The sequence below is a fragment of the Terrapene carolina genome, unplaced genomic scaffold (assembly GCF_002925995.2).
Source record: "Terrapene carolina triunguis isolate 2854851 unplaced genomic scaffold, T_m_triunguis-2.0 Scaffold30, whole genome shotgun sequence".
Classification (NCBI taxonomy): domain Eukaryota; kingdom Metazoa; phylum Chordata; order Testudines; family Emydidae; genus Terrapene; species Terrapene triunguis.
Window position 1 is genome coordinate 3,120,322 of NW_020664381.1, and position 26,564 is coordinate 3,146,885.

General features: G+C 38.9%; 1 protein-coding gene across 2 annotated transcripts in view; it reads left to right on the forward strand.

Moving 5' to 3' along the window:
- LOC112117098 (Down syndrome cell adhesion molecule homolog) overlaps window positions 1-26,564 on the forward strand; it is a 508,166-nt gene that overhangs the window by 437,808 nt on the left and 43,794 nt on the right. For both annotated transcript variants that reach the window (XM_029911462.1, XM_029911464.1), the window contains exons 20-26: window positions 3,387-3,504; window positions 4,308-4,471; window positions 9,345-9,443; window positions 9,761-9,949; window positions 11,280-11,570; window positions 15,786-15,962; window positions 25,676-25,706. In XM_029911462.1, the coding sequence (XP_029767322.1) occupies window positions 3,387-3,504; window positions 4,308-4,471; window positions 9,345-9,443; window positions 9,761-9,949; window positions 11,280-11,570; window positions 15,786-15,962; window positions 25,676-25,706 (1,069 nt within the window). The remainder of the gene's footprint in view (window positions 1-3,386; window positions 3,505-4,307; window positions 4,472-9,344; window positions 9,444-9,760; window positions 9,950-11,279; window positions 11,571-15,785; window positions 15,963-25,675; window positions 25,707-26,564) is intronic.

Here is a 26,564-nt window from a genome sequence, read left to right on the forward strand (position 1 = left end):
TTTAATTTCAAAAGGGGGAACTATGCAAAAATGAGGGGGTTAGTTAAACAGAAGTTAAAAAGTACAGTGACTAAAGTGAAATCCCTGCAAGCTGCATGGGCGCTTTTTAAAGACACCATAATAGAGGCCCAACTTCAATGTATACCCCAAATTAAGAAACACAGTAAAAGAACTAAAAAAGAGCCACCGTGGCTTAACAACCGTGTAAAAGAAGCAGTGAGAGATAAAAAGACTTCCTTTAAAAAGTGGAAGTCAAATCCTAGTGAGGCAAATAGAAAGGAGCATAAACACTGCCAAATTAAGTGCAAGAATGTAATAAGAAAAGCCAAAGAGGAGTTTGAAGAATGACTAGCCAAAAACTCCAAAGGTAATAACAAAATGTTTTTTAAGTATATCAGAAGCAGGAAGCCTGCTAAACAACCAGTGGGGCCCCTTGATGATCGAGATACAAAAGGAGCGCTTAAAGACGATAAAGTCATTGTGGAGAAACTAAATGGATTCTTTGCTTCAGTCTTCACAGCTGAGGATGTTAGGGAGATTCCCAAACCTGAGCCGGCTTTTGTAGGTGACAAATCTGAGGAACTGTCACAGATTGAAGTGTCACTAGAGGAGGTTTTGGAATTAATTGATAAACTTAACATTAACAAGTCACCGGGACCAGATGGCATTCACCCAAGAGTTCTGAAAGAACTCAAATGTGAAGTTGCGGAACTATTAACTAAGGTTTGTAACCTGTCCTTTAAATCGGCTTCTGTACCCAATGACTGGAAGTTAGCTAATGTAACGCCAATATTTAAAAAGGGCTCTAGAGGTGATCCCGGCAATTACAAACCAGTAAGTCTAACATCGGTACCGGGCAAATTAGTCGAAACAATAGTTAAGAATAAAATTGTCAGACACATAGAAAAACATAAACTGTTAAGCAATAGTCAACATGGTTTCTGTAAGGGGAAATCGTGTCTTATTAATCTATTAGAGTTCTTTGAAGGGGTCAACAAACATGTGGACAAGGGGGATCCAGTGGACATAGTGTACTTAGATTTCCAGAAAGCCTTTGACAAGGTCCCTCACCAAAGGCTCTTAAGTAAAGTAAGTTGTCATGGGATAAAAGGGAAGGTCCTTTCATGGATTGAGAACTGGTTAAAAGACCGGGAACAAAGGGTAGGAATTAATGGTAAATTCTCAGAATGGAGAGAGGTAACTAGTGGTGTTCCCCAAGGGTCGGTCCTCGGATCAATCCTATTCAACTTATTTATAAATGATCTGGAGAAAGGGGTAAACAGTGAGGTGGCAAAGTTTGCAGATGATACTAAACTGCTCAAGATAGTTAAGACCAAAGCAGACTGTGATGAACTTCAAAAAGATCTCACAAAACTAAGTGATTGGGCAACAAAATGGCAAATGAAATTTAATGTGGATAAATGTAAAGTAATGCACATTGGAAAAAATAACCCCAACTATACATATAATATGATGGGGGCTAATTTAGCTACAACAAGTCAAGAAAAATATCTTGGAGTAATCGTGGATAGTTCTCTGAAGATGTCCACGCAGTGTGCAGAGGCGGTCAAAAAAGCAAACAGGATGTTAGGGATCATTAAAAAGGGGATAGAGAATAAGACTGAGAATATATTATTGCCCTTATATAAATTGATGGTACACTCACATCTCGAATACTGCGTACAGATGTCGTCTCCTCATCTCAAAAAAGATATACTGGCACTAGAAAAGGTTCAGAAAAGGGCAACTAAAATGATTAGGGGTTTGGAACGGGTCCCATATGAGGAGAGATTAAAGAGGCTAGGACTCTTCAGCTTGGAAAAGAGGAGACTAAGGTGGGATATGATAGAGGTATATAAAATCATGAGTGATGTGGAGAAAGTGGATAAGGAGAAGTTATTTACTTATTCCCATAATACAAGAACTAGGGGTCACCAAATGAAATTAATAGGCAGCAGGTTTAAAACAAATACAAGGAAGTTCTTCTTCACGCAGCGCACAGTCAACTTGTGGAACTCCTTACCTGAGGAGGTTGTGAAGGCTAGAACTATAACAGAGTTTAAAAGAGAACTGGATAAATTCATGGTAGTTAAGTCCATTAATGGCTATTAGCCAGGATGGGTAAGGAATGGTGTCCCTAGCCTCTGTTTGTCAAAGGATGGAGATGGATGGCAGGAGAGAGATCACTTGATCATTGCCTGTTGGTCCACTCTCTCTGGGGCACCTGGCATTGGCCACTGTCGGTAGACAGGATACTGGGCTAGATGGACCTTTGGTCTGACCCGGTACGGCCGTTCTTATGTTCTTATGATAGTATTTAATCACTGGCACTCTTTTTCCTCATTGAGCCAGTCTCAGCCAGAAAATATAGCCCTAACTGAAAATCACACATCACGTTATGAACCCTGGCAGTTCCACCAACAATCCCACTGTGGTAAAGTAGGTATCTAGCCTAAACTGCTAACTCTCACCAGGCTGTGGATAGTGATGATACCCACGGGAGTTCAAGATGACAATGTTTTATCTGGGGTAATAGTTTCCTTTTTTACATTAACATTACTTTCGATGGAAACATAGATAATGGGCAAGACTGCTTCAAAAGAGCCCATTGTATTCCATGAACTGCTAGAAAATAAGAAAGAAGAACCTTTCTACCCATGCCACTCACACAGAAGTAGAGCAGGTATTGGGACAAGCTCTGATCACATGATTACCTTAGACTATGCAGTGGGGCATAGGACCATACAGACAAAGCCTAAGGTGGTTTGACACTTGTAAAAAATGTCTCGTTTATAGCAAGAGCAGGAATAAAACAGTGTTGACTTTTGAAGTATCTGGGCCATTGAAGACATAGATTAGTCATAAAAGAGATTATCAAAACAATTATTGATAAATTCAGAAAGTTTTCAACTTTCACTTCACTGAGGTGAATAAGATTTTGTGTTTGCTAGTCAAAATGAAACTAGGAGATATCATAGGATGCTGATACGCTATTCTTCAGTAACTAGAGTCTTTAAGATTCTGACGTGTTGTAGATACGACTACCAGAAAATGTGGACTAGAAGATAATTCGAAGAGGGGAATCCCTTTGATATAACATTTCATCTTAGCTCCCACCAATATATATATACAAAAGATTAAGTTTTCATAAAGTACTAGGAAAGGAAAGAGGGCTCAGGGATTAAAAGCTTTTGGGATTTATTCTACTTCAAGGCTCTTCCATCCTCAGTCTTCTTTCCTCCAGATATTAAAAATACATTATTTGTGTTCAAATAAATAGCTGATAATGCTGGTAAAAAATAATTAATTTTGCATTTGTGTTTTTACTCCAAAGAATGCATGAAAAAGTGCTCCTCTGTTTCAGTCTTCCTCTTCTTATTGTTCAGCTCCAGCCAGAATTCTGACATTCAGTGGCACAGTAACGACCCCTTGGATGAAGGATATCATCCTTCCTTGCAAGGCCGTTGGGGACCCATCTCCTACAGTCAAATGGATGAAGGATAGGTAACCAGCAACTATATGTGTAGCTTGAATAAGGCACTTTAGCTTAAAATCATGGGCAAGATTGGGCATGACACTGCATGAGTGTGTCCGGAGGAATATACCCTTGCTTCACTGTGTAGAGACTGATTACAGCTGCAGAAGGGAAATTCAGAATGTCCGACTGACTAAAACTTGTTGACTTTAAGGGTTAGAAGGTACTGAAAATGGGGGGGAGGGGAGGAGATAAATATTAAATACTTTAAATATAGTTTTAATTGCTATTTAGATATCAGGCTTGGGGAATATAACTGTACTGTCAGTGATCATTGTGTTGCTAATGTGAATCAAAATCCATGGTAAATGCCAATAGTAGTGATTTTCTAAAAAGAAAACATTCATGAGTATAGTACACGACACACATTTTGCTCTTTTCTAAACATACTGGTCATGCGTTGGAGAGCCATGCTTGTAACTGTATGGGCAATAATTTGATCCAAATATTGGATCAGCAGTGATACTTGGAAGCTATGAGAGAGCAATCCATGTCCCATACCAGTGATTATGATGCATTGTACAACTCTGAGTTACATTATGTCCCGAGTTGGTTGTACTTTTTGAAGTGGTGGATAATTAAGGAGGGAGCCCTCTCCTTTATTATTCAAATCATAGCCAGGATTCCCACTTATCCAAATACTGACCATTGGCATTCTCCAGCAGCAGGCTTCCAGTGCTGCTTTAACTAAAGGGGGTCCTGTTCTTTCTTTTGTTTGTTTTAATCCGATTGTAACTTCTTTAATGTATGCATTTTGTTTCCTGTGAGGTAGTAACGGGACACCCAGTCTAGTGATGATTGATGGGCGAAGAAGCATCTTTAGCAATGGCAGCTTTGTTATCCGTACTGTGAAAGCAGAGGATTCTGGATATTACAGCTGTGTGGCCAGTAACAACTGGGGATCTGATGAAATTATTTTGAATTTGCAGGTGCAAGGTAAGCCAATTGGACCTTTTACATAATTGTTTTGACAGTCTTATCATGGCTGTTAGTTAATGTGTGAGAGTGTGTGTAATGTATATTTAAGTGTGTGTGTGCGCGTGTGTTTGCATGCCTATGTATAAACAATATTTTTGCAAATTTAAATAATCAAAAACGAGACATGAGAACTCATAAGAAAGGTTCTCCTAGTAACGATGACTTGGCTGCTTCGCAGTTTATCATCCTGTATATTTTATGGTATACATTTTGCAAGCTAAAAATTAATATGATAAAGTCACTGACTTCAATGGGACTGTTTATGCATTTAAAGTTAAGCATGTGGATAAGCATTTGCAGAATCGGGTCCAAAGTGTTCACTTTCAATTGGTTTTGAGTTCTACACGAGGAAAATAGCATCTTATGCTTTTACTGTTGTTATGTATATATAAATATATCATTTTAAAGTTGCAAAATTTAACAGTAGCTGAAGGAATTTTGTTTAAACTTCCCAAATCAAATTTTGCTGGACTGAGACCTAGCATGGAAAACTTCAGCATGAAAGGAGAAATGTACAGAAAGCTATGGTGACTATAAGAGGGGGTATTAATATTTTCCTCTACTGTAATCTTAGTTAGCAGGTATTACCAGGTACCTCCTATAATATTTTTTAAATGTATACAGTCACCCAATATGGTATTGCTAGGTGCACAAACAATGTGAAAATATATATAACACTAATGTCAACAAAAGCACACAATGTTCATATGCACACACACACAAAGATTCCTCAACTCACAAGAGTCTCCTCCTCTTTCCCCCTCAGTGCAAAGCTTGAGCAAATAACCCTTGCAATGTGCCTTAATTGTCAAAAACTTATCAGATCTGGGAAATATATTACTGAATTGAGCACATGGAACACTCTTTGGAAAACACTCTGTTCCCAGTCCCCAGATATACGATCCTAAAAATTGTGAGCTCAAGCAGCCCAGCAATTTAGAACACAAAGAGAGAGGTGGTCTCTATGGCAGTGTAGGTATTTCTATGTATCCCTATCTATTAAGCCTTGAAACAAATATCAGTGAGTGCATTAACTCACCTAAAATCCAACAAAGAAGCAGGGATGCTTTTTTGTAATGTCTGAAACATGATCAAAATAGAGAAATGGGACAGAAATAATGTTAGGTTGAAGCCTTGTTTCTTGTACTCTGATACATACTTTCATAATTGTATATTCTCGAAGTTATTAAACTGCAATAATTAAAAGCAAATCACTATTAATTCCTTGGAATAAAGAGAGATTTGCATCTAATATGTGGGATCTTAGGTGGAGAAGGTGAGAACTGTGATGAAAAATTTTATGTTCAATCTTTTAGTGTGTGTTGTCAGATGCTACCGGTGTGGTGCTCTGCTTTCTCCTATGTTGATATCACTCGGCTGCATGCGTGTGTTCCCTCTGTGTGCTGCCCCAGCTCTACGCAGATAGCTGACCCAGCAGACCCGAAGAGAACCCCCAATAACCACAGAGTCTAGTAAGATGCAAAGTCTCGTCGACTAGGTTTATTGCAAAATTGGACACAATTGCAGTTCCCCGTAGATTACTTAGTCTACCGGGCATACTATGAGAAAGTGCCTCTTGGCAATGGACCCGGCTCAGTGGCGGGTCTTTCCACTGCCCCCTTGGCCGGACAAAGACACCACCCCAGGGATACATTCTTATACACAGGTACAAACGAGTTACACATCACTCCTGACGTATTGAGGTGCAACCCCTCCACGTAGCAAGGTGCTGCCTCTCACCTTGTACAGATTGGTTCAATCAAAACAACTCTATCCATCATTTTACCCTTTTGCCCCTGTCATTGGGATGGGTTGGCCTGTTCCATGTTATCTGTGGAATGTTCCAGTATAGTGTATGTTCTGATATCTGGTGTCCAGTACCTTTTAGGTATGTCTCTTTTTGCAGCATCAGCCCTTTCCTTGCCAGCTTCTGTGAGCAGGGCCTGCCTCTGGCTCACAGCTTAACTTTGCTTTATGTTAGCCAAGTCTTGACCATTACTTTAGTTCAGGCCCGAAGCCTCATACTGGGCCTTTATTAGGGCCTTCACTTACTACAGTGTGTAATATGTTCAGTAACTCTCAGTGGAATGTACCAAAGCAAAAGGAATAAGGGAGCAATGGTACAGTACATCTGATGTAATTAATCTTCCCTGGAGTACAGAGTTTATTTTTTCTCCAGCACTCATACTGTACTTAGCGACTTAAGTAACTAAGATCAGCCCCCCTATAAACGAGGTGAAATTGGTGGTCTTGCTTCACATCAGCACTGATCAAATTGCTGTCCTGTGACTTGAATGGGAATTTCAGCAGATTACTCCAGCTGCTTTGCTCTGGGGAACACAAAGAGTCCATAAATCCAGCTGTATTTACAGCTGCTTTGTGTCACTAGAACTGTGCTTAGTAGCTGAAGTATGCTAGTGAATCTGACCTATAGGATGAAATTCTGGCTTCATTGAAGTCAATAGGAGTTTTGCCATTGATTTCAGTGGAGTCTGGATTTCACCCATAGTGTTCAATTTCACATGCTTCAGCCTCCAGTTTCTTTCTCACTTCTTCTATCTATGGTGAAAAAAGAGATGGAACCTATATTAAGATTCTGCTCCCTCCAAGCATTTCTGGGCAGGATGTCTCTGACAGAGCTGAGTGGGAAACAGTTTTCCAATCTTGGGAATATTTTGAAGAGTGTGAAAATATTTCCTTATTCTGAATCAGGACTAAATTTTCACAAACCAAAAAATAATAATAATAATTCAGTTCAGGATAAGTGAAACATTTCATTTTGATCATTTCAAAATGTTTGATTTTGACATTTTTTTTCTTCATGCCTCTTTTTCACTCTAATTGGCTTAGGTTTCTAAACAAAAAGTCATTTCAAACTGGACAAACTGAATTTTTCATTTTGAAAACGTTGAAACAAAAGATTTTGACAGTTTCAAAATTTTTCTCCAAAAAAATTTCACGCCAGGAGATTCATTAAACTTACCTGTTTCTCAGACAGTTTTGTTTTTGATGTATTGGCATTTTTTTATGAAAAAAACGTTTCATAAAAAAAGTTCCCGATCAGCTCTAGTTTCCAATCCTAGAGATTTCAGAGGTGTTTCTTACAGTATGGAATACATCATAGAATTCTTAGGAGGAACATGTAGATGTGTAAATGATAGGGGCAGGGATTCCCTCAGAAAAGGGCAAATAATAATAATAATAATAATATATGGAGATATCCTATCTCCTAGAACTGGAAGGGACCCCGAAAGGTCATCGAGTCCAGCCCCCTGCCTTCACTAGCAGGACCAAGTACTGATTTTGCCCCAGATCCCTAAGTGGCCCCCTCAAGGATTGAACTCACAACCCTGGGTTTAGCAGGCCAATGCTCAAACCAATTTTTATCCACTCATCAGTACCTGAAAGTAAGGATGGATAAGCCTGGTTGGGTAGAGAGAAAACAAATCCAAACTCTCAGACAAAACCTCGACTTGAACTGAACGTGTGTTGTGATTGTAAAGTGTATATAACTTTTTAAAAAATATTAATTTATGATAATCTTGAACCTCTGCCTCTCTTGGTTCAAACTAGGAGCAGAGGGTTACGTGATGTGACAAAATACCACACAAATTTTCCTTGCCATATTTCTGGCCTGACTCTAACCAGGCAGTCTCAGAAATCATACGAGAGCTTTTTCTCATCAAATTTCTAGTTCAGAATTGCAAACCCAAGTGATTCAGATAAAGTTTAGATAAATATTCAGACCCTAGGCCTCTGATCCAAACTGAATCAACTCTTTGGAATTTCACCTACCACTACTCGTTAATTTTTTAACAAACAGCATTAGCTTGGCAAATGTTCATCTTCGAGGAGTCCACAGGATGCACTGCATTTTCAGTCCCCACATTCAGGAATTCTCAGTTGGCATAATAGGACTAGATAAATAGGTCTGTTGGAAATTAAAGCCATGTATGAGTCTCCCAAAATGAACCAGAATATTGCAAGATGAGCTCACGTGATGGAATCATGATATTTTGTCACCGTGAAAAAGAGTGAGGGATGGTCACTTTCCCACAATCAGCCCCAGACGCACTCTGCTCTGGGAATCCATCCTCTATGTCCAGGAAAACTCTTGGGTCTGATAGACTGTGCACAGCAACAGAACCAAAACTTCTCCAGGTTTACCCACCTCTTGTTGGTAGTGCTGCATCTCCTCCATGTGGATGGGCATCGTGAGTGGAAGAGAAACATCTGGAGGAGCTGTGGCTTTGCAAAAGCTGCTTTTGCAAAGAGGAAGCTGGATTTCCTCATGGCAGAGATACTCCATTCCTGTGCCATTTAAGGCACACAGCTAAATTTTCAGCACATGGAGCTGAACAAAAAATGTGTATGTACCCAGTTTTGCATATGCAATTACCACTATTTGGTGCAAACGCATCCCTGCGTGTGCCATTTATTTGCAAACGGGCCTCAATTTCCATCAGCTAAACTTGCAGCCATTGCGCTTAAAACAGGCATGAAAATTAATAGAAAGTTAATTATGAGAGGCCAAGTGTATTCCTGGTCATTTGGAAAGAGATCCTGCAGGATAGCAGTGCTGAGAAATACAGATAGTCAGAGAAAAAGTGGGGAAAAATGAAAGATAAAATTGTATAGAAATTTAAATATAAAAAATGAGAGCTTGTCTGCTCGCTCCTAACTGAGGATGTCAACTATACAGACACTTTGACAGAAATAATTTGCATTTTTGCCACACAAAACAGTTATTTGATAAATGACTGTTAGAATGGTTTGAAGCTATGCATAATCATTTAAATCAATTTTCTATTTTTAACTCCTTCCCATCCAGTGCCACCAGACCAGCCAAGACTTACTGTGTCCAAAACCACATCTTCTTCTATCACTCTTTCCTGGATACCTGGAGACAATGGTGGTAGTTCTATCCGAGGTAATAGAATTCAGGTTAACTGCAACTTCTTACTAAATTATCATCTCTTTATAGGCCTGGCATATAATAATGATTAGGGCTCTGTGTCTGTCACGGAGGTCACGGAAGTCACGTACGCAAGTCATATGTATATTTATATTACACAGAATCTATTGGAACTAATCCAGTAAGAAGAGAGTTCAATATCTTTCTGTGCTAAAAGGTTTCCTAATATATAAAATCCTCATAATATCTTGTCATATTCAGCAGAATTTGTGATTTGTATCTTCTAAAGAAGTTAGGTACCTGGTTTATCATTGTCTTTGCTTTTCTTGCAGGTTACATACTGCAGTACTCTGAAGATAATAGTGAGCAGTGGGGTAGTTTTCCCATTAGCCCTAGTGAACGGTCCTACCGTTTAGAGACCTTGAAATGTGGTACCTGGTACAAGTTCACACTAACTGCTCAAAATGGAGTGGGACCAGGACGCATCAGTGAGATCATAGAGGCCAAAACACTTGGAAAAGGTACTTAATTGCTGTCCTGTTTACTCACACAGTTAATGAGTGTGAACTCTCCCATCCTGCTATAGAAGTAATTCTGTTGTTCTGGTTAGAAAGAGAAGCACAGATGTTCCAATTTTAGTTGCTTTGAGTATTTTGTTATTGCTTTTGAAAACATTGTTTGCATTGTTGTTGTAACCATGTTGGTCCCTGGGCATGAGAGAGACAAGATTGATGAAGTAATATCTTTTATTGGACCAACTTCTGTTGGTGGAAGGTACAAGCTTTCAAGGTCTGGAAAAGGAAGCAGAGTTTCTGAACTAAATACAAGTTGGGATAGATTGTGAAGCAGAAGGGGTAAATTACCTCAGCTACCTTGTCTCTGAAAACATTTTCAGCTATGTCTTTATCATGACAGAATAGGTTAGCAGTACAAGCCCTTATGTGCACCTTAGCTGCTTCTCTTTCTTGATTTAAGGTAATAATATCCCAAAATGATTTGGTAAATTTTACCTCTGAATCTGAAGTTTTTTGTCCTTTTTTGTTAATTTAAAGATATACTGTCTGTTCCCTCTACCATTAATGAGACTTGCCCATATGCTTCAAAGTAGAGCTAGTCAGAAAACAGAATTTCCGTAGCATGGGAAATTCCAGTATTTTTGACATTTGTTTTGATCTTGAAATGGGATGAAAAGTCAAAATATCAGTTGCTTTTCAGGAATGAAAATTTTAGATTCAGAAACTTCAAAACAAAAAAATTGGACATTTTTGAACAAAACAGTGTTTCATTTCAAAATGTCAACATTTTGATGCTTTTGCTTTGAGTTTTCCCATCACAAAAACAGAAGATTATGTCAAAATTAACATTTTCCCACAAAATATTTTGATTTTGACAAAGCCCCTTATACCCCAAAATTTACGGCTGAAAAATTTTGATCAGTTCTACTTCAAAGGAAGAATATAGCCCTAAAGGGCAATTCACTAATGTACAATTTTTTTCCAAGTTTACCTGCCTTTCTATTACACTTTCACTTAGTTTTCTATATATTTGGTTTTTGTTTGGGCAGCAGTGAATAACATTCTGAAATGTTGGTTGTAGATTTTCAAACTGACTTGTGCAAAAGTGCAAACTGACTTGTGCAAGTCCAGTCCACACAGAAGTGCACGCACACTATTTCTGGGTTTAAAAATCTGGGTCTCTGAAAAAAAAACCATTTTAAAACGGGGAGAAAAATTTGCTGACTAGTGGACACTTTGAGAATGATTTATGAAAAAGGCAGGACCGTCCTGTCAATTATTCCTTATTTATTTTTATTTATTTTAAGTATTTCACTTACAATATACTTTCTCTTAGAGCCACAGTTTTCCAAAGAACAAGAACTCTTTGCCAGTATTAACACCACTCGAGTGCGCTTGAACCTTATTGGCTGGAATGATGGTGGTTGTCCAATCACCTCCTTTACTCTGGAGTACCGGCCATTTCGGACCACAGTATGGACAACGGCTCAGCGGACGTCACTTTCTAAGTCCTACATACTATATGACCTCCAGGAAGCAACTTGGTATGAACTGCAAATGAGAGTGTGCAACAGTGCAGGCTGTGCAGAGAAACAGGCCAAATTTGCCACACTCAACTATGATGGCAGTAAGTGCATCCATTTTATGTATTTGGTTTAGCTCAGTGGTTCTCAACCCGCTGCCACCCGGCCCCGCAAGCTCCGGAGGTCCAGGGTGGGGCAGCTGCCTGACCCCACAACTCCAGGGGTCCAGGGTCGGGGTGGGGGCTGCCACTGCCCTGTCACCCAGCCTCTGCAGCCCAGGTAACATATTGTGGGCCACATATATGGCCTATAATGATAAATAAGTTGAGACCCACTGGTTTAGATGCAGTTTTTGTATAATATCTAATGTTTCTCTTCCATCCAAGAGTCATTTTGATTTTTTTTTTTGACTGGTGCCTGCAACCATCACCAGAAAGAGTGTGATTGGCTGCAGTGTCATTCCCTGGAGTTTCTTTGTGACAGAACTCCAAACTCACTAAGTAACCTAACACTGAACAACTCAGAGTGCTGGACTAATAGTTAAAACTAGTCCTTTTTGAGTGTAGTAAGTTATTTTGGTGCAGGAGGTTTCCTTACTGTGTTATACAATCAGTGCTGGCTATAACTCAAGTACCATCAGCTGACTTCTTAGTGTTTTACTTAAACCCTTCTGTCTCCTCCTTCTCAATCCTTTCACACACAGTTTTTCTGCCTTTTCCTGACATTTAAAAAAGCCAAGCACAATAATTACTGCATGACTGGATCTGCTGTTTTAAGCTGCACATTAAGTTGGGATGTTGTGAAAGGAGCAGACCAGAATGTATAATAAAAGAACTAGAGCAGTTAGCCACTAAATTCATATGAAAAACTGTTTTCAAAAGGCAGCTCACATGCTTTTTGGTCAGTAGACGGTAAATAATTTAATTCACATAACGTTATCTAAGTGCCATTTAACTTTGTGTGCTGCGATATGGAATCTGCAATAAGAAGACAATAAAACTGTAAAAGTATTTATATTTCAATGGGGCACTGCTTCTGGTCAACTGGAAAATCTCACAAAGAGCAGCAGACATTTATGACACTGATTATCCTGTTTGATAACAATGCTTTGGTAGTGAAGATCTACAGCCAAAGTGGCTACAGTCAGCCTTAGAGAAAGAGAGTTTGATCTAGAAAAATGAGCACATGACTGGGAATCAGAAGAGTTTGTAGAGCAGGATGGGAAGCAGAATTTTATTTACATGAAAGGATTTTTTTCATCCCAAATTGAGACAAAAACCATGAAATTCTGAAATAATTTGTTGTAGAAACACCAAAACATTCCAGCCACAGGGATGTTTTTCAGTGTTGCCAAAATGAAATATACTCCTCATGTTCTCTGGCTCCCTAACTGCTCTCTGGTGGGCTGCCAAGATAGGGGGAGCCATAGAGCTGGAGACAATTTTCCAATGGAAACTCAAAATATCCTGAGGAAAATTCTAATTTTGCAGAAGATGAATTTTTTATTAGAAAATCATTCAGATGTGAAATTTCCAACCAGTTCTATTCATGAGTGCTAATCCTGATCTTTTTGACTCATTGTGTGACTTAGGGCAAATCATTTTACCGGTCTTTGTTTCAATTTCCCCACCGGTAGAAAGGAAATAATAATACTTCTGAATTTATGTACTGTAAGTTGTTTTAAGGACTATTGTACTGGGGTTTTAAGATGTAAAGTGCTACAGACGAGTGCTTGTTAGCAATAGTAGAATTTGGGTAAAACCTTCAGAAAGTTAGCAGAAAGTTCTGAATTGCACATCCTTTCAGTTGTTTGGTTTGCATTTGGTTTGGAACAGCTAATAGGTGTTAGGTTAAATGCCCTAAAACATAAAGCTCTGTACAGCCAGTTAGTCTGAAAGGCTAGAGCATTCATACTAGAGCTCTGTGAAATTCTTTGATTTCAGTTCCCTCACATGTCAGCTAACCTTTCCCAGTGGTTTCAGTTTGCAGTATTTTGTGTCCCCTCTATTTTTGCTTGCGTTTCAGTTACATTCAAACCAAAATACTTAGGTTTGGATTCTTAGCTGTAAATATCCACTGAGCATAGGGGTGGGGATGGCATCGGGGAATACAAAGGAGCCAGTTTTGAATCACTAATTCTAAGGCTGGTTTAGTACTAATCCTGGAATAAATTAGAACAGTTCAGTAGCAGCTCTAAACTACACTAGTTGACTAGGCCCACAAAGGCCCATCCAACAGCCAACAATAGCTGGAATGCAGTAAGACATTCTGGAGTACCAGGTCCAGAGTGTATCATGGGATATGTAGGCTGGCTGGGGAGGCTGGCCCATAGGGGTAAATGGGGTCATGAGGCACCTGAACTACAACTCCTATGAGGCACCACAGCAGCTCAGCAGATGCAGATGAATGTTGAACTGATCCAAAACAAAACATTTGCAAACTGAAATTATTTATAACTTTTTGTTCTGTGAAAAGTTTTGATATTTTAAGTTTTAATGGCAATTTGGGATGAAAACAAATGTTGAAATATCAGAAATTGCCATGGGATGGAAATTTTGTTTTTTGCTCAGCACTAATTACACACACTAAACATCATACACTGATTGTGTGAAGCATATATAATTCTATTAAACTTGTGGTACATATTGTATTAAACTAACAGTGCTCATCTATAATGTACCAGGTTTGCACTTTATTTAGAATAGTTATAGAACATTTAATGTATTTACCTAAAAACTGAGGTTTTAATTTAAAGTTAGGACATTATTTTAATACCACTTAAGTCAAAATATAGCATCTCGAAAGACATATTTTTTAGATACTACTGAGCCTAACTCTCTCCTCAGCCAAAGGGTATATGTAACTGTAAGTGAAGGCAAATTTTAGTCATTAGTATTCAGGAGAATTTGAGATGATTACTTTGCAGAGATTAGTTTGCCCTTCATTAGTTTGCAGCTCTTTCCATATCTTTAGCTGATCATTCTCTCTGTCGTTCCCTTAGCTAACCATTTCCGTTAGTTCTGTGTAAATGTGTTTTCATGCTTTACTCTATAAAGCTGTTGTTATTCTTGGTTTCCTATTAAACCACATTATTTCTGGTATAACGTGAACACTGTAGCTCAGCAAAGGGGAAAAAAACCCTACACAATGTGTATGAAAAATGCTACCGTATGAAAATAAATGTGCAGAAGTATCTGAGATAACCTTGGACGTTGGCACATCCTGTGGTTACCCAAAGTCTTTTAGGGTATCACTGTGCTTATTATGTACAAAACAAGTAGCTATTCTGCAAAAAGGGTGTAGATCTTTACATTTGACCTGTAATTATGGCACTTACATTGCATCACATCATAATACTTGTATGATTTTATATGCTACATAATGAGAGACAGCCATATGACACAATACAGGAGTACAGATGTAAAAGAGAATGTATCTGTTTTTTAATCCTAACCTTCTATCCATTCAGCAAGCAGATAGCCAGTTTTATGCTTCCGTAGCTGGTTAAAATTAAATAGCGTCCATCTGCAGTCATCAGAGTTCACAATACTTACATATTTCTACTCATGTTCCACACAAATCTACATTTTATAGCCTCATTTGTGGATGCATATAGCAGGTTACTAGTAATCAGGAAGTGAATGAGAACCTTCTCACGATTAAACAGCTTTCTTTAGAAAGTGCTGCATGCTGCTCATATCCCTGAAAAGGAAAACAAAGAGTGAAGTATTACAGACCATACATCAGGGAATGATGCTGAAAATGCAAATGCATCCCAAAATGAAAAGAGCAAGTTGCCTGACTCTTATAATGGCTGTGCTTTATAAACTACTTCCCCTACTCCACTTCTAAAATATCATGGTTTCCTCATATCCTTGTTGTCCTGTTTCTTTCATGAGCTAAACCTCAGAAAGTCTATCAGCTCCAGAATTAGCAGCAGGTAGGTTATCTGAATTCAAGATCAATGCAGTGCTGCCCACTTAGACACCTGATACAAGAATGTTTCTGTTTAAAGGGCCCATTTGATGTACATAGCAGTGAATGTACATTCCTTTTTAAAGGAATACCTGATAAATGATGTAAATCTGTTACACAAATACTAATTTCCCATAGTAAAGAATGAAACAAATAGGTTAGACTTTAGATCTGCAGTTTCTTTGTAATAGTTAAATATGTCATGTGTGAAGGTAATACCACGCTGAACATGACAAAACCCTCTTAATGGCTTGTATGCCCTTGGAAGATACAGTACAATTTCTATGAAAACTCAACCTTTTCTCTTCATTAATAGGCATCTAATGTCATGACACTGTTTCCAGGTACAATCCCTCCACTCATTAAATCAGTTGTCCAAAGTGAGGAAGGTCTGGCGACCAACGAAGGGCTAAAGATGCTGGTGACCATTTCCTGTATCTTGGTGGGGGTCTTGCTGCTTTTTGTGCTTCTGCTGATTGTGCGAAGGAGGAGGAGGGAGCAGAGACTGAAGAGACTCAGAGGTAAGAGAGAACATCTGGCATTTATTCCCACATACTCATAGTCACCTAGCGTGAATGTATAAATGGGGCTGTGAAGAGAAAAGCTTGTGAGACTTTGTATGGTGTACCAAAGATATTTTTCTACATAAAGTATCATTTTCCTGTGATATTAAGTTAGTAACTATAGTAATACAGGTGATTTGTCTTTAAAAAAATCTTTTTTTTACAGAAATGAATATTGTAAAGAAATAACTTTTTGAAAAATAAGTCTCATCACCATAAGCAAAGTGATTATTTTATCTGGGGGAAAAAATCATGTGTTTCATTAATTAATTTTTTTTAAAGAATTTCAGCATCCCCTAGTTACAATTTCTTTGAAAGATCATATTGGTTGTTCTTTGGGGGAGAGAGAAATCCACTTTTCAAGAAAACATAAACCACGCATCTAGGATAATTCTGATGCAGTAGCCAGATATCAATGAGCTAGAAAAACACACCCATAAATTCTCTGACTCGCTCATGTATATTTGCAAAAGGTGTGATTGCATATTGCTTATTGGGATGGGCATTAATTATATTGTATAATGTACTGTATTATAGCAGGAGAAGTTTAATAATAGCATGCTTCATTGTTCGCTTCAAATGGAAAAAGTTTTATACTGTCTATCTACCTCTGCTCTCCTATTATATCTCGTTTTCTTTGTTGTTGAGCTGTCCCTTTCTCTAATCAATACCCTATTCATACATAAGTGTCTGCACTTGATATAGGTATTAAAGCTATGAATTAATGCAATTTCATTGTTTCTTCTGATGAATGCACTGATCACTCCATCACCACTAATTGCAATGGGGGCAGAGTACCATATCTGCACCCTGCCCTGCGTGCCTCATGACTTGGCTGTGTTTGTGAAGTGTGGAGAATAGTACATGACATCAAGGCTTACTGAAATTATTTTGTTAAAAGCCTTTCACAGCCTGCACTACATAATAACAAAAATATTTGTAATCCTTAAAATGAGTTTATTTCCAAGTACTGCATGAAAAAAAATTAGTCATAGATATTTCACACAACATGTGTTCTTGATGATTAAAATTAGGGCCAACCCTAGGCTTTGCAGGATAACATGTGGAAATCCCTGTTCATCTTCCTCCCAATATTAGTATCCACCCTCCTCTTCTTCAGGTTGCTTCCTGCCTTCCTGTAGTGACACCTGTGTGTGTGTTGATGCAGGGCCCTTAGAACTGTGCAGATGCGTAGGTTAATCAGAGGAGGAATGATCTTGTATTTAAAGCACAGTACAGGGAGTCAGGTGACCTGGATTCTGTTTCCTGCTCTTCAGTAGGTTTCCTGTGTGACATTAGTCATGTCACACTTTGCCTCTCTGTGCCTCAGTTTTCCTCATCATAAAAATGGGGATACTGATACTTACCTACTTCTCAGAGATATTGTGAGACTCAATCCTTTAATGATGTAAAGTGCTTTGAGATCATTGGATGAAAAGCATTATCATTATGCACATCCGGAGTAATTTTACTCTGATAATTAGAGTTTTCATAGATTCATAGATTATAAAACCAGAAGGAACCATTGTGATCATCTACTCTGTCCTTCTGCATAACACACGCCATAGAACTTCCCTGCATTAATTCCTGTTAAAGCATAACTAGAGCCTATATTTTAGAAAGACTTCTAAACCTTGATTTTAAAATTGCCAGTGATGGAGAATCCACCACAGCCCTTGTTAAATTGTTCCAATAGTAAATTATCCTCATGGAAAAATGTGCACCTTGTTCCTAGTCTGAATTTGTCTAGCTTCAACCTCCAGCCATTGGATCTCATGGTATCTTTGTCTGCTACATTGAAGAGCCCTCTACTATCAAGTTTCTATTCCCCATGAAGGTAGACTCTGATCAACTCACCCCTTAACCTTCTCTTTCATAAACTAGATAGATAGAGCTCCTTGAGTCTTTTGATATAAGGCATGTTTTCCATACACACAGAATGCTGCAAAAGAATCCTCAGCATCCTGCCAACCTATTCTAATGAAAACCTGCTTTGGAACATTACATGGGGACTTTTCACATGCCAATGAGTGGGTGTAAATATTTCATTATCAAGACATTCAAGACCCCATTCTGTCAAACTGTATAGAGTGTGAAACTCACCCTAAAGTTCTTCTAATTTATTAAATTAATCCAACTCAGAGAAAAATTATTTGTGGTTCTTCTCTGAACACTTTCCAGTTTTACAACATCCTTTTTCAATAGTGGACATCAGAACAGGACACAGTATTCCAATAGTAGTCACACCAGTGCCAAATACAGAAGTAATATAACCTGTCCACTCTTACTAAATATTCCTCTGTTCACACATCCAAAGATTGCATCAGCCGGTTTGGCCACAGCATCACACTGGGAGCTCATGTTATTCTAATTATCCAGCATGACCCCCAAATCTTTTTCAGAGTCACTGCTTCCCAGGATAGAGTCCCCCATCCTGTAAATATAGCCTGCAGTCTTTGTTCCTAGATGTCTGATCTTACATTTCATTGTATTGAAAAACATATTGTTTGCTTGCCTCCAGTTTACCAACTGATCCAGTTGGTATCAGTGACCTTTCCTTTTCATTATTTACCACTCCCTCAATTTTTGTGTCTTCTGCAGACTTTATCAGGAAAGATTTTATGTTTTCTTCCATGTCATTGATAAAAATTATTAAATAGTATAGGGCCAAGAGCTGGTCCTTACAGAACCCCACTACAAACACCTCTGTTTTGACATGTCTGAATCTAAACTTTTCATTCCTGAATAGAAATTGATATTTTGACTTTTCATCCCATTTCAGGATCAAAACAAATGTCAAAATATTTCTTACAGTTAAAGTTTGAGTACTATCAGTAAGGCAGTTTTAAATCCATTTAATATGTGCTATATTGTTTTTTGTCTCATTCTAGTTTCTTATTCAAAATGTTGTGTGGTACCAAGTCAAATGCCGTATAGAAGTCTAAGTATATTACATCAGCCCAATTTATAATCTCATCAATGAAAGATATCAAGTTAGTTTGACAGGCTCTGTTTTCCATAAACCCATGTTGATTGCCATTAATTATGTTATCCTTCTTTAATTCTTTATTAATCAAGTCCAGTATCAGCCATTTCATTATTTTGCCCAGGCCTATAATTACTTGGTTTGTCCCAGGTACCCTTGTAAAATTTTGGCAGAGCATTAGCTTTTAGGTGTCATCTGAAGCTTCCCTAGTGTTCCAAGACTTATTAAAAATCAACATTAATGGTCCAGAGAGTTCATTGGCCAGCTGTCTTAAAACTCTTGGATCCAAGTTGTCTGGAACAGCTGATTTAAAAATATCTAACTTTAGTAGATGCTGTTTAACATCTTCCTGAGTTCCTGTCACAATGGAAAGTATTACATCATATAATATGAAGACACCATCTGGCTTTTATCCAGTTACAGAACAGAAATATTTATTGAATCATTATGATACTAAAGCCATCACTGACTCACTTTTCACTGACATTATTTACATTTACATTTAATATAATTCTGAAATTGTTTTCTCTGCATAAAGGCTTTAAAAATATTTTTAGGACGTGTGAACATTATTGCATGGTGTGTGTATCTTCATGAAGATACACAACTGAGGGAGACGGGACCACTGTGATCATTTAGTGTCTGACCTCCTGTATAACAGAGGACATAGAAAATCCCAAAAATGATTCCTGGAGTAGATCTTTTGGAAAAACATCCAGTCCTGATTTAAAAATTGCCAGGGATGGAGAATCCCCCACAAACCTTGGTAAATTGTTGTAACGTTTAATTACCCTCACTGTCAAAAATTTCCAGTCTAGCTTCCAGTTTCAGCCATTGGATAATGATGTACCTTTCTCTGGTAGATTGAAGAACCCATTCATAATATTAGTTCTCCATGTAGATACTTATATACTATAATCAAGCTACCCCTTAACCTTCTCTTTGTTCAGCTACGTAGATTGAGCTCTTTGAGTCTAGCACTATAAGGCAAGTTTTCTAATGGTTTAACCATTCTTGTGCATCTTCTCTGAACCCTCTCCAATTTATCAACCTCCACCAGAACTGTTCACGTTATTCCAGCAGCAGTAGCACTAGGGCCAAATGCAAAGGTAAAATAACCCCTCTACTCCTACTTGAGATTCCCTTCTTTGTGCGTCGCAGGATCTCATTAGCTCTTTTGGCCACAGTGCCACAATGGGAGTTCATGCTCACCTGATTAACCACCATGGCCCTGACATCTTTTTCATAGATTGATGTCACATGCAGTGCATTTTTCATAAGAGCATTCTTTCCATGATCTATATTTGGGGTTACGGTTATGATCTAGAATGGGGTTATGGCTTCAGTTCTGCCCAGGCAAATTAAGCAACCTACCCAGTATTCTCTTCCTTCTAAAGCATTTTACTGATTGGTTGAAAATGTAGAGACAGCTAAAAAATTGTCTTCCTCCAATATCGCATGATGTATAATTTATTTATTTATTCAAGAACTCTCAGTACAGAGACACTACTTGGTTTTCAACCAGTTGTTTACCCAATTTTTCAGCCATATTGGCTGAGGCACTAGGAGGTCAAGTGATGCCTGAGGTCAATATATAGTAGAACCAAGGAAACTGCTGACTTTCACTCTTTTTCTGCTATTAACCTAGCCCCCACTGTTACCGAAACAGTATCTCCTTTGCTTTGAATTTCAGCTCACTTTAATCCAAGCAAGAGATACCAGCACAGAATGATACCTGATACATGGCAAAGCCCAATTTAAAGCTGCAGTACAGTTCTGATTTCCCCAGTCAACCCTAATGGGTTAAGAAATATAACTCAATTTCCCATTTTTCACATCCTGATGTAGTCATGCACCAGAAGCCTTTCTAGCATGTACAGGTAACATGCCAATGAGTGTGAATTTCTGCTTCACTTAAAGTTTTGAACATATTGTTGTCTTATTGCAATTGGCACAGGTGTTCTTTACCAAATGTGTAAAGTATTCACAGACTTTATGAGTAACCCTTCCTATAGTCTCGGTACATTAGTTTTCATTCAGTAAGTCACTGCCATGCACATGTAAGCTCTGAGCAGAGCATGGAAGGCACATATAGCCCTTGTGTATTATGTTATCTGAGGCAATGGACCAACTTGGGTAGTTGCTGTGCTAAATATTGGTCCTGCAGTTAAACTGCAGCATTTTCTCATTCAACGTTTTATGCACCGTTGCATAGGGCTGCAGGTTTCCTTCTGGCAGTCTGGGTGAAATTGTGAGGAGATGCTCCCTTACACAAATGTTGTAAGGCCAGCTAAATCAGCATATGAATACCCTACCACATTTTTGTGGTGATGAGAACATAAACTCCATTTTTTTTCCAGATACAGTGAGGAGCACAATATAGCTGAGCAGCAGCTGAGAATATCTGGAAAGAGGTTGCTTGAAACCAAGGGAAAAGGACACACGCGTGGGCAGATTGATGCTGCATTGCATTTATTCCAGACAAGTGGCACTAGGTGATTCACAGTGTAGTTGCTTTCTAGAGCCAATTGGACAGGCTGCAATTTAAAAAAGGAGCAAACATTTAATGAAAAAACTTTTCCTTGGTTTCAACCAGCATTCTAGCTATCTGTAGTCTCACTGTAGGAACTATGAGTTGCTGATTTAAAGCTTCCTTCAGGGTAGAGGAGAGTTTTTATGTATCACAGCAACGTTGTTAAGTCTGAGTTGTGGATAATATTTGGATCTGGTCTCTCCATCATCCGAAGAAGTGGGTTGTAGCCCACGAAAGCTTATGCTCTAATAAATTTGTTAGTCTCTAAGGTGCCACAAGTACTCCTGTTCTTTTTGCGGATACAGACTAACACGGCTGCTACTCTGAAACCAGATATTGCTGTAACTTGTCAGCACCAAGAAACACAATTGAGAGCTGCAAGAAATCAGAACTTACTTTGCATCAATGGCTGCATTTTCTAGGCAATATAGGCTTCATTTTCCCTTGTCTTTTGTACATAAAGACCTTGCCAAGTCCTTAAAAGTCAATGGTAAAACCATCATCGACTTCTGCTGGAAGCAGAAGCAGGCCCTTAATTTGGTTTATAATTTTAAAAATATTGTTCTTATTATTATGTAGCACCATTTGTATAAATTGTCAATCAACTGTTAACAGCAAAACCCGTTGATGTAAGAGAGAGAGAGAGGCTCAGTGGCACAGTGATTCAAATTAGATGGGGCATTTCAAGTGAAAAACCCCCCTCTCCTCTCCGTCCCCCGCTATCTGCTCTTGCATTGCATAGGGAAAGAGAAGGTTAAAACTGAAAGAATGGAACGAGCAGAAGGGGAGAACAAACATTCAGCTACTTCAGTCAGAGTGAGGTATAAAACCCAACGTAGATGGATAAGGTGGCTGGTGTCAAGATGTAGGGTATTGCAAATCCCTGTAGGATTTTAAAAGCAAAGAGAGCCCATTTTGCATTATAGTCAAAGTTGAATAAAAATCCATTAAGAGTGAGGCATTAAGCTAGTGGTGATATGCTCCTGCCTCCTGGAACATGTGAATGGTTTGCCCATTGTATCCTACATCTTTGGAAGTTTAGAAATGTGACATTTAAAAAGACCGTGTATGAAGAACTTGCAATACATGCAGTAGACCCCGGAGGTGATTAAGGAATGTAAAAGATTTCAGCAGAGGCAGGGAGAAGATAAAGACAAATTCTGCCAGTATCCTGTACATGCTGATAGATTTGCAAACAAGGAGACAAGGGAGAAAAAGGTAAATTAAGGGTTCCACATGACCAGTATTTGATAGAACAACTCCTTAAAAGCTTGAAACTTGAGATTTGTTTTCTTATCACATTTCTTTCCCTCTGTTGCACCTGCACACTGCTTTGTTGTTCTGGGATTGCTTGTGATCTCTGGACTCACAAGTTTTTAAATTACTTCATGTTTTGGATGTGGGGGGATGCACATCAGTCTTTGTTTTGTTAAAATGCCACAAAATAATTATATTCATTTTGCAAACAAATAGAAGAGGCAACATTGAAAGACAGACTTTGAGTCGATCAGCCTTCAAAGGTTTCCCTTTTATCTGTTCTCGCTGTTGATAACGATACCCAGAAATGGCTTTATTTTAATAGTAGTTGCAGTGGTGCCTATGAGAATGTCTACACAGCATTGTAAGCTTGGGTCTGTGGGACCTGTGCCTGCAGACTCAGTGTTTCCAAGCCTGCACTTGAGCATCCACATTGCATTTGAAACCTGGGCTTCACAACCACGCTAGTGTATCCATACTTCCCTGCTCAGATCTGAGTCAGAACTTCAGCTTCGGTGGGCATAGACCATGATATCCGAGAGTTCCTAGCGCTTTCGCCAGCTGTAGCCACTCTCAGGCTTGGTTCATAGTGGGATGTGGGAGAACTTGTCTGTCTGTCCAGCTGGAGTACGCAGGAAGTGTTCTGAATGGTTTTTGCCCATCAACATATCCAGCTGAGCCATTATGTATCTGCACACCCCCAAGAGCCAGAGCCATCAGCATGGATTCTAACCCAGTGGAAGAACTTCTCCACCACATGCTGTCAGTCCTATTTCAGGAATCAGGCAGAGCATCTGCGAGATGCCGGTGGACATTTCAATGTCAGTTTTTGGCCTGCCGAAGGCACCTCTCAGACAGGGACACTCACATGCCGGTTACAACCCAGCTGTTGCTGTTCATGCCTTAGCTGTAGACTCCTCATATGTAGATTGGTGCTTCTGGAGCAGAGCCATAAGTACAGACTGGTGAGATCACATCATCATGCGGACCTGGGATGATCTGCAGTGGCTCCAGAACTTTTGCATGAAGAAGCAGATGTTTCTGGAGGCTGGTGATCAGTTTACCCCAACCATCAGGTGCCAGGACACCCATGTAGAGGAGGTCATATATCAGTCCAGATGCAGGTTGCTATAGCCATCTGGAAGCTGGCTATCGCAATCTGCTACAGGTCCCTGGCTAGCCAGTCTGGAGTTGGCAAATTAGCTGTGGGGGTTGTCATAGCACAGGTTTGTGAAGTGATCAGGACTGTGATATACTCAGAGGTGGTGGGCATTACAATTGTTCCTGAAATAACTGCTGGCTTTGCACTGGGGCCGTTGATGGGACTCGTGCCTATAATTTTCCCTCCTCAAGGAGCAAATGAGCACATAAACAGCAAAGGGTATTTCTCTGTTGCTATGCAGTTCCAAGCAGGGATCAGCAGTCCATTGTAGGAGACATTTACAAACAAATAACATAAAGTCACTCCCAGCCCCAGACAGTTTACAATCTAAAATTTAGATAATCTGTAGCAAATGATTAAACAGATAAAAGGAGCAGGAGGAGGGGAAGGGAGGGAGGCTACAGAGGCAAATTGAGTTTGGATCTCTAGGAGGAAAAAAAACATAATCTTAGAAATTGGAAAACCTGTTAATAAAGATTCATAATAAATAACATAAAAAGCTTCCTCTTTCTGAGATGCATATTAACTGGGGAGCTAGCTAATTTCAAAGAGCCACCATGGACTTTTGTGAGAGGCAGGTGGGACAGTTTCTGAATACTGGATGTCAGATTGGATTGGGACTCCTGGGAGGAACAAGACCCAATGCACCCCATTTTCCTATCTGTCTGAACAGCCCTCCTCCATTGGCCTGGTCTCCCATGAGAACTGCTTTGTCCTTGCTGCCAGTTCCCAACTGCTGTCTGGAAGATGTAGTCCCTCAAAGAAGTCAGGCTGAGGATACAGCGAACCATTATGACAAAAGAAACTTCAAGGTGGTAGAGTCTCAGTGTGAGACTTAGTTCTTAGGGGATTACCGTGGAAAGTTTTAAAATAAGAATTAAAAACTAGTGGCTTGAAACACAAAAACACGCACTCAAATGGACCTTTACTCCTGGTTGGAGCCCTATTGAAGTTGTGAGGGAATAAGGGTCCACCCACTGGGATAGTTTTGAATGACTGACTCTTATGGGAATAAGCTGCTACCTACTGATTTGTATGTAGGGCTCCCTCTGAACGCAAAGGGGTAGGTCTGCATAATAGCTAATGGAATGGTGTGCATACCTGATAGTGACCAAACAAGCTCACCCTTTAGTGATCTTCCTTGGCCAATTCTCCAGGCAATCAGATTTGGTTTGGTGGTGCCTAGGTAGGGGATTGTTCATTCATGTCATGACCTGCTCCTATTCAGAGGTACCTGAAACTTTGTGAACTGCTTTAACTCATCTTGATTTCTTTTAAGCTAATTGTGTTGAAGAAGGGACAGTGCTAATGCTTTTATTAGGGCTGTTCTCGTTTTTATGTTGTCTCTCTCTTCTACTGAATTTCTTTAGCTTTTTCAAGTTAAATTCTATTCTGTTCTAAATTTAGTTTTCTTCAAAGTCAAGACGAACAGTTTGCAATAAAGCCTTTAATATCTTCCCGAGCATTTTCACTGCCACTGGAGAATTATACATGCTCTGTGTGTCAGAAAGATATATGATAGTCAAATGCAGTTTTAACAAAAATAAGGAGTTTTAGAGGCTATTATGTCTTGATGGCTGATCTGAGGAAAGAGAATAATCTCTAATAAATGGCTGGTCTGAATCTTCCACTCCTTAATAATCCATCTACCAAAAAACTTTCATTGTGGCACAAACATTAAAGTGTTAACTAGCTACTTATCAGGTAATAATATTTGCCCTGTTTTCTTCTAGATGCAAAGAGTTTGGCTGAAATGCTTATGAGGTAAGAATAATGTTTAGTAATTCCAAATTTAATAATGTTTCTGGTTCAAGGGATTATATTCAAAATCATTCCTGGGAACAACTTAATTATTAAACCTTCCATTCCTGAATTCTTTGTATCTATGTGCCAAACACACCATTTTAGTGTCTCTTAGGAATGAGGACAGTGATTTCTAATGGTCCAGAGACAAGCAGAGTTCCACAGAAATCTGGCCAGTCACATGGTGCTGATTCACCTCTTTGTTTCCCCCTATAACATCATGTTAGAAGAGGCTGAAGATGCATTGAACACTTTCCTAATATTGGATGTGCATTTAAGCAGTTGCTGAACTTGCTTCAGGGATTTTATTCAATCAGTGAAAAGAGAGGTGATCAGTACAGACATAAGTGGCAAAAAAGGTGACCTATCAGACAATATCTCTATTAAGATGTGAACCCCAATATAAAAAGGTTTGAGAACCCCTGGAGGTAGTGGATTAAATTACAGAACATGTTTAGGTCCCTTTGGACATTTTGCCTGTTCACTGAAGTGTTTTCATAATATGCATAAAGGGAATTGCTCTTCAGAGATCATCTTATTGAAGGCAATAAATGCCTGGAAGCACATATTTTAAAATACAATACACATACATACACACACACACACGCACACACATATCATTGCTAGCTGATTATAAGTAGAGCTTTCTGAAAGTGGGGACAGTTTATTTATTATTTTGCTGTTTTGTTCTGAGTCATTTCACTATCCAGAACTATAATTCTTTTGTGAAATGACAACAAAATGACTTTTCTTGCAACAATAGCCTACAAATATGGAAATTTCATATTTTCAGTGTTTATTGGTTTGTCTGGAAAAAAT